Raw genomic sequence first — 8486 nt, 5'->3', positions numbered from 1 at the left:
TATATATATATTCCTGCTGGTTGTGCTTCTTTGGAGAACCATGAGGAATATAACATATCAACCATTAATTAGACTTTCAAGTAAAGAAATGAATAAGAACTCAAAGATATAAACATTATATTCTTCTTACACTTACCAAGCATTTATTAAGTACGCTGCTGGGAATTAGGAATGCTAGGCCAGCACATCTAAACAGCATTCATTAGACAATAAACATGTTTTGATAGTTTTGAGTTGGAAAGTGACTTTATTGGAGCTGTGCCTTGATAGTATTATGAGTTAACTTGCACCTCCAAACATTTCTACACTGAAGTCCTCCCCTCCAGTGCTTCAGAGTGTGACTTTGCTCAGAAATAGAATCACTGCAGAGATAGTTAAGATGAGGTCATACTTGAGGAGGGTGGGCCCCTATTCAGCATAACTGGTGTCCTTATGAAAAGGGGAAATTTGGACCCAGCCTACACACATACACACACAGGGAGAATGTCATGTGAAGATGAAGACAGACATCAGGGTGCTTCTAAAAGACCAGGAGCACCAAAGATTGCCAGCACACCGCCAGAGGCTAAGGAAGAGGAATGGAACAGGTTATCCCTCCCGCCTCAGTCGAAACAAACCCTGCTGACACCTGAATCCAGACACCTAGTCTCCAGACTGTGAGACCATCAGTTTCTTTGGTTCAAGCTGCCTGGTTTGTGATATTTCTGTGGTTGCTCTAGTGAGCTAATACAGACAGATTTGATAGAGCTGTCTGTTAAGTCTGAGTTTTCGCGTCTGAGAGACCACCAAGGAGCCAAGCACTGATGCAATCACACGAGGGTTTATTTGACAAGCTTAAGCTTGGGCCCAAGTATACCTGACACAGTTGGACCCCGAACAAGATTACAGTCAGAGTTTTTAAAGGCAGAGTAGGGGTGGACTCTGCGGTGGGTGAGGACAAAGGGGATTAGGGATGGTGTAAGTCTCTAAGGACTTTCGGAAGCGAGGTCTCCAGGACCTTGAAGGGCTAACTATTGTTGGGAGAGAGGTTATTTATTACCAATAATAAAAATCTTCTCGTGAGACCCTTTAGATGTATATCAGTGGGCCATATACTTAGGAATGATTCTTGACACTATCTTGGAGGTTTAGAGATAAAGTTTCCTAAAGGAATTTTAAAGTAGACTTACAGGATTCTGGTCGGACCTGTCGGGGTAAGGGGTCGGTCAGGCTAGGATTGTGCTTAGCAAAACCTCAAGGTGAGGGCAGTTAAGTCCCCAGGGTAGAGCCACTCTGTCTGTTTCAAGGGCTTGTCAATAGGTGAGGAATTTTAATGAATTTCTTCTGTCTCTGTTTCCCACATCAGCTAAACTTGAGGTGGGATGACCTTAATTTTCTCGGCCTCCACATTTCCCCCTGAACAATTTTGACCTCTTTAAGGTTGTTGAAGGTAGAAGGTCTCATATTCTGTAACTTCTTCCTGCTGAGTAGGGGTGTAGATTTGTCCCTACCTACTAGGATCAACATTGATCAGTTAAGGAATGTGTAGGGGAGTTACAAAAGATGGAGGCAGCTGAATCCAGGGGTTAAAATCAATCATTAAAGGAGAGAGAGACTGTTTAAAGTGCTAACCTGAGTAGGTCAGAACCCAAGAAATATTTTGTGATAATCTAGAACATCAAGATGGCTGCACTTATGTCAGAGCTAGACTCGAGGTGGGTACAGCCTTATTTTTCTTGGCCTCCACACTGTCCAGAAAGGACATCAAAACGCTAGAATCACCTAGAGGCTTCTCACACATGCGGGAGGTATGACTGCCCACAGCAGGCTGAGACAGAGAAAATGCTGAGGAAAAAACAAAGAATTGTTACATTGATAAGAAATAAGAGAAGTTACAGGAAAGAGAAATAAAACTAGGTGATGGGATTTCCATCCCAGGTGATTTGGAAAAGAGTGGCAACACTAACCAAGAGGCAAGAGTCAGTATAATGAGAAGGTTTTATAAAAGAATATTTCATTTGAGTGATATCTCTTCTCTGCCATGATGCAATTGATGTGTTCCCCAGAAAACTTGTATTAAAATGTTTAATGAAGAGAAAAGGTGGACTTTCAGATCCAACCTGATAAAGTCACTTTTTCTGAAGGAATTTCAATGGTAAACTGTTTTATGGTAGAAAGTCGGTGGTTATGAGATGGACACACCTCTAAAAAAATGCTACACTGATCATACGCAGTTCTTCCTCCTAATGATCACCAGCCTTTGCCCTAGAACTACCATCAGCACAATTCTTAAACTGTGTTGTCCCTTTTAGCATCTATTTCCATAATAAAGCACAGAATAACTTCCATAAAGCCTTCGTATTTGCTTATAATAGCTCTTTGCCTATGCTAATGGGAGTTAGTTCCTGATCACAATTGTTATACAATCTGAAGCTTGCAACATAAATCATATCTCTAATTAATACGTTACATTATGAGCAATTTGAGTTTTGAAAATTTCTTTGAATTTTATTATAAGACATATTTCTGGAAATGCCTAGCAGACGGCTAAATGTAGGAAAGTAGAGCATAAGAAAAAAGTTGGAGCTAGCAAGCCTAATAAAGAAGGATCTCGGCCCCACAAAAACTAAAAAAAGACCCTTCAGACATGAAGGCATTTATAAATTCCTCAGTGGAAATTGAAGTTTTCAAAGAATATAAAGAGACCAAGTAGATATTTGCCAAGACTAAGGTCAAGTTGCAGAGACTACCTTCTCTGAAGGCAGAGTGTCCTTTTAGATGGAACCCATCTGGGTCTGCACCCTAATTTGTCAACCGTTCATTCTCGATATTCAACTGATTATCAACACATTCCCCTGACTTTTATAGGCTTTATGTCTCCTAGATTTAAAGCCAAATATCCCAAAGGTTCGTTGTACTTTCAGCTTTTTATCATTGTTGTAATATAAATAAGCACCCTATATGAAAATGAGCAGAAAAACCTACCTTTTCAGAGAACATATGTGATGTAGCACCTTGGTAAGGGCCCACAAGCATTTGTGGGGGAAGATACAGGAGAAAATCAGGGCAAGAATCGTGGTTTGTTTTGTTTTGTTTTGTTTTTAAGATTTTACTTATTTATTTGACAGACAGAGATCACAAGTAGGCAGAGAGGCAGGCAGAGAGAGAGGGGGAAGCAGACTCCCCACAGAGCAGAGAGCCCAATGTGGGACCCTGGGACCCTGGAATCATGATCCAAGCTTAAGGCAGAGGCTTCAACCCACTGAGTCACCCAGGTGCCCCAAGGTGGTTTTGTTTACCACCACAAAACCAGCACATAGCACAGAAGCCAGAACATTAGAGGTCTGGTTTGAGGAAAGAAGGGAGGGAGGGAAAGAGAGGTTTGGTTCTGAACTGATATGATAATGTCCCAGAAACAATGGTCCAGGAACTTCTTAATGTCTGAAATTCAATTTTAAGTTGTTTCTCTCACTAGAATTTAATGCCATCTAGGTCCCAAACTTTCTGTAAAGCCTGTTAGACACACAGATGCTTTGTGTAAATGGGTTTTGCAGACGTCAAGGGAAGGAAGCAGTACTGTCGAAATCATTATAGTCTGAACAGAAACAGACTATGGAATAGGAAGAGGATCCATAAAATGAGCTCATTATCTAAAGTACAAGTTCAGAGCCAGAGGGATAAGGAAAGAAAACAGTAAGGAGCCTCCTCCCAGCCTCTCTCGACTCAGGTCCCTCAGAGATGCCAGGAGTAGCCAAGACTTCCACTGAAGAGGAGAAGAAGTTGAAAACGCCAGGTTCACTTTATTTTTTTTCTTTCCTTTTATTATTTATTTATTTAATCTTAATTTAATTTTATTTTTTTTCAGTGCTCCAAGATTCATTGTTTATGCACCACACCACTTTAATTTTTTTTAATTTATTTATTTGAGAGAGAGAGAGAGAGAGCACGAGCAGGAGGGAGGTCAGACAGAGGGACAAGCAGGCTCCCTCCCCAAGCAGGGAGCCTGACACACAGGACACCAGGGCTCAATCCCAGGACCCTGAGACCATGACCTGAGACAAAGGCAGATGCCTAACTAACTGAGTCACCCGGGTGTCCCAAGAATACCAGGTTCACTTTAATATCAAACAGCAGCACCCCTCAGCTAACACCTGGGAGGCACACATGTTACCTCAGTTTATTCCTGCAAAGGGGGGCATGAGATGCTACCATCGCGTCTGTTTGACAGATGGGCTAACGTTTAGAGAGCTTCAAAAACCTGCAGCCAAGCGACAGAGCTGGGATTTGAACCGAAGGCCCTCGAACTGCTTCCCTACAGCTCCACAATATTACATACATACATACAACAACATTTCTCTAGGCCCTAGACCAAGAAGAAATCAATGCCCTATCTTTTAAAAGACGGTTCTCAAAGGCGCACACAGAAACTTTATCATTTATTGTGAAGTAAAGCAAAGAATGAAGAGAACTTCCAAAGTTCAAGTACAAACAGAATCATTCCCCCTTCAGAAATAAAGACAAGGAAGCAGCTTGGCAGGACAGCACATCACCCTTAGATGTTTACACCATCGCAAGAACCAGCCCAAACAAAACTTTATTCATAGCAGCCCGTAGAACCTGTTATTGTAAATTACTAATCTGTGAATCTATTTTTTTCCTTTTCTTCGAAGATTTTATTTATTTATTTGACAGACAGAGATCAAAAGTAGGAAGAGAGGCAGCAGAGAGAGAGGAAGGGAAGCAGGCTCCCTGAGGAGCAAAGAGCCCAATGCAGGGCTCGACCCGGGGACTCTGAGATCATGACCAGAGCTGAAAGCAGAGGCTTAACCCTCTGAGCCACCCAGGTGCTCCTAACATGTGAATCTATTAAGAGGATTATCCATCTTAATAAAAAAGAAAAGGAAGCCATCTTCATCCTTGTAACTTTGTATTAAAACCTAGAAAGCTAAAGAATAAAAAAAAAATGTAAATAATTTTTCAACCTCTGAAAATTTTTGAATTTCCCAGACCTATGTGAAATGACCGAGATCGGCAATCCATGAGAGTCATGGAAGCAACAGCTTTGAGGGAGCCATGGAGGGTTTCCCCGGTGACTTCTATTTTAGAATAAACCAGAACATATCTGAAACCCAGAGTTTTACTTTTAAAGACAGTGGAGATGGAGAGGAGAAGGGAGTTGAGGGAAATTGGAAGGGGAGGTGAATCATGAGAGACTATGGACTCTGAAAAACAGTCTGAGGGTTTTGAAGGAGCGGGGAGTGGGGGGTTGGGGAAACCAGGTGGTGGGTATTAGAGAGGGCACAGATTGCATGGAGCACTGGGTGTGGTGCAAAAACAATGAATACTGTTATGTTGAAAAAAAATTAGAAAGAAAAAAAGAAAAGAAATTAGAAAGAAAAAAATGGTCAAAACTTACAAAAAAAAAAGAGCTTCACTTCCTCTTCTGGGGAAGGGTATATAGTGTTTTTGGTTGTATGCAGGATATTTGGGTCATATAAGGTGAAATTATGACGGTGCAGTTTTCTTTATTTTCAGAATGAGTACAATTTAAGAAGATGTATATTGATGCCTATGTTTACAGGAAGTTGATGGGTGATGGTTAATTCTATGTGTCAGAGTGACTGGGACAGAAACATTGTTCTCTGGGTGTCTGTGATGTTGTTTGTAGGAGAGATTGATATTTGCATCCTTGGTCTCTGTGTACCTGGGTACGATCAAATCCATTAAAATTCTGTATAGAGTAAAAAATAAAAATAAAAATAAATAAAGACAGTCGGTCTGGGAGTAATATACAATAAAAACCATGTCTTACTTTAATGAGATACTATGGTTGAGTCATTCACCCCAACATGTCTTTGATTAGAGGAATCCTTAATTCTAAGAGTAGAGGAAAAATTTGAAAATATGCCATCTCCCGGAAATCATCTAATACCTCTCTGAAAAACCATTCGTGAAGTAAGAAAACCATTTTGCTGACAAAAGAGGTTTTGCTGATCAGAGTTCACACCAGGTAGGTACCAAGCTCCTCAGTTAGGAGAAAAGCCGCCCATTGTTCATGGCGTACACACCTCGTATGCCTCCATTTTCTGTAAAAAAAAAAATCTTCCTTTTCTGTTTCTCCTAGAGCCACTCTATAAAGGAAATACAGAGATGTGTTTCTGGAAGTAACAGAGAATAAAGAAGGACAAAATCAACCCGGTCAGCAGCCAGTTCTCACTTAAAAAAAAAAAAAAAAAGGAGTGGGGGGAGTTAGCATGCGGACCCCCAGTCCAGATGGCTTGTTTTATCAGTACACGGGTTCCAGGGGAGAACAAGCATGAAATTAGGCTCTTATTAAAATAAACCACCATGTGTTTCTGAAGTTTGCTTTTAAGTCTCTCCTGCCCAGATTTACTGAAACCTGGAGCTTTGATTTACTCTGAGCATTTGGCCAAGGAGGAGGGCGTGAGAGATCTACCAAACTTCTTCAGCAAGTGAGGGGATATAAAGCTAGAACACCCCCCCTCCCCTGTTTCGATGCCATAAATCTCAGTCCTTGGAAACAACTCCCCTGCCCTTCCTCCTCCTCCACCCATCCTGTCTGATCACAGGGGGGTCTTGTGCAGTTTTCCACTGCGGTCCTCGTGTAAGGTAAAACTGAGACTCTAACGGACTCTGCTGCCTCCTTTTCTGTATAACCCCCCAAACGACTTGGTTTCCCGGGTGACCTTTCTTTCTCCTACATGGAAGTTAGTCTGTGTGCCCAGACGAACTAGAATAAGTACAGAGGACACGCCACTCTAGATCACTACATGTCCAAAGGCTCTCTAACCAAGTAAAATATCAGATATTCCCTTGCTTGTCATGAAACACAATAACTAGACCCCTATTCTATGCTCTATGCTCAGGGAAGAATGTCCCTCACAGACAGCAAAAACCCTTGCAAAGAAAGAACTCTATTGAGACAGACATTTGCAATGCCAAGTAAGCAGGTTTATTGAGAAAATACAGAGCGAGACAAGTTCCCTTCCTCAGAGGCACAAAAGCAGAAGCCAGAAGACACAGCAGCAAGGTCAAAACATGTCAAAACCACCAGAGACAGGGGTTCGGGAAGTAAAGTTTCTGGAAACATCCAGAAACATATGCGACACCAGTGATCAACCCTTAAACGAAGCTTGGTGCTAGCCAGAAAGATCATCGATTGCCAGAGGCAGCTTCTTCAGAGCTAGCGGCCAAGCAGTCAGAACAGTGGTTAGCAATGAAGAGTTGTTCAGGGACAGGCAGCACGCTGGACGAGCCTGGAAACACCGCTGGCAGGTCCTGGAGTCTTGATTCGCTCACTGGCTCCTACACACTTAGCAAGTTCTTCGACAGCTGGACATGCAGGACCGCTGGTACGTCCTGGAGTAACCGCAGGCTGGTTGGCAGACAGTGGAGACTCCTCCCATGGGTTGGCACCCAGTGGAGATGCCCCCCAGGGGCTGACAGCCACTGGAGACAAAGGTGAGTGGCCGGCTGTAGGTGGTTGAGCAAGGATTGGAGACACAGGTGGTTTGCCGAGAGCAGGTCACCTGTCCATGGCTGGAGACGCAGGGACTGGACTGGTAACAGGTTGGCTGGCAAGCGTTGGACTCACAGGAGGACCCCTGGCAGTGGTCCAGGAGCCAGGAGCCAGTCTGGAAGGAACTGGGCAAATAGATGCCACTCAGACAGTCAGCATCTTGGGAAGAAGCTGTGGCAGCCGGAGCCACGGGGACAGTGCAGTGTCCTCCAATAGGCCTGGAAGAGCAGTTTCTTGTAGAACAGTTGTAGGACATGGTGTAGACAGAGAGCTGCGGGTAACTTGCTGAAGCTAGCTGCTGAATTGTGAATGTCCCTTCAGGTCCCTGAGCTTTTATATATCCTTGCTGGTGGGTGGGGCTCCCGCCCTGGTCCGCCTGGCTTCTTTGGCTCAGACCAGCGTGCCTTAGAACATCTTGTGAATCTCTAGGTTAATTGTCTCTTGAGAAGCCTTCATCCTCATAAAGACACTTTAGTAGTTTGGTAACTAAATCATAAGGCTTCTGTACTGTACTTAGTCCCAGGATTAAGGTTACTTGACAGCTTCAAAGCTATCGGTCATCCCAGCCCACACTTTGTCCCTCATTCATCTCGCTTGGATACACTGAGTGTCGATCTGACAGTAACACCACACATGCCACCGCCCTGCCGTCACACACTCTCCCCCTTCTGACCAGGACTCGTTTTGTTTGTTGTCGGCACTTAACATGTTTTAAGCATAACTTAATCAGCCACTCTTCCATAGCTAACGGGGCTTCTCGTGGACAAGGAACCTTCTTGAATATGCTTCAGGGTGACAAGGACAACACCTGTCGGGAAACAAGACACAAGGACTTATATTTAGGATACGAGCTGGCTCAGAAAATTAACCAAGTGACTGAAACAAGACACATTCAGGAAGGGTAGACGGTAGTGAGACTCACCCTTTATGTTCAGGCAAAACAAATTAGAAGCTAACTTAGTGGGAG

At 43.2% G+C, this 8486-nt stretch overlaps 1 protein-coding gene across 1 annotated transcript; it reads right to left on the bottom strand.

Annotated features, from left to right (window-relative positions):
* Positions 1-6963: 6963 nt before the first annotated feature.
* LOC101692920 (keratin-associated protein 11-1) lies at positions 6964-7809 on the bottom strand. Its single transcript, XM_004757492.3, has one exon. The coding sequence runs from the start codon at positions 7773-7775 to the stop codon at positions 7314-7316; it is 462 nt and encodes a 153-aa protein (XP_004757549.1). The 5' UTR covers positions 7776-7809; the 3' UTR covers positions 6964-7313.
* Positions 7810-8486: the final 677 nt, after the last annotated feature.

Source organism: Mustela putorius, unplaced genomic scaffold, assembly GCF_011764305.1.
Source record: "Mustela putorius furo isolate JIRA1106 unplaced genomic scaffold, ASM1176430v1.1 tig00000832_pilon_pilon_pilon, whole genome shotgun sequence".
NCBI lineage: Eukaryota > Metazoa > Chordata > Mammalia > Carnivora > Mustelidae > Mustela > Mustela putorius.
Note: the sequence above shows the minus strand (reverse complement) of the source record. Positions and strands in the feature narration are given on the sequence as shown.

Excerpts from the sequence above, each read along its gene's own strand:
- LOC101692920 (XM_004757492.3), bottom strand. The coding sequence starts at position 7,775 with ATGTCCTACAACTGTTCTACAAGAAACTGCTCTTCCAGGCCTATTGGA.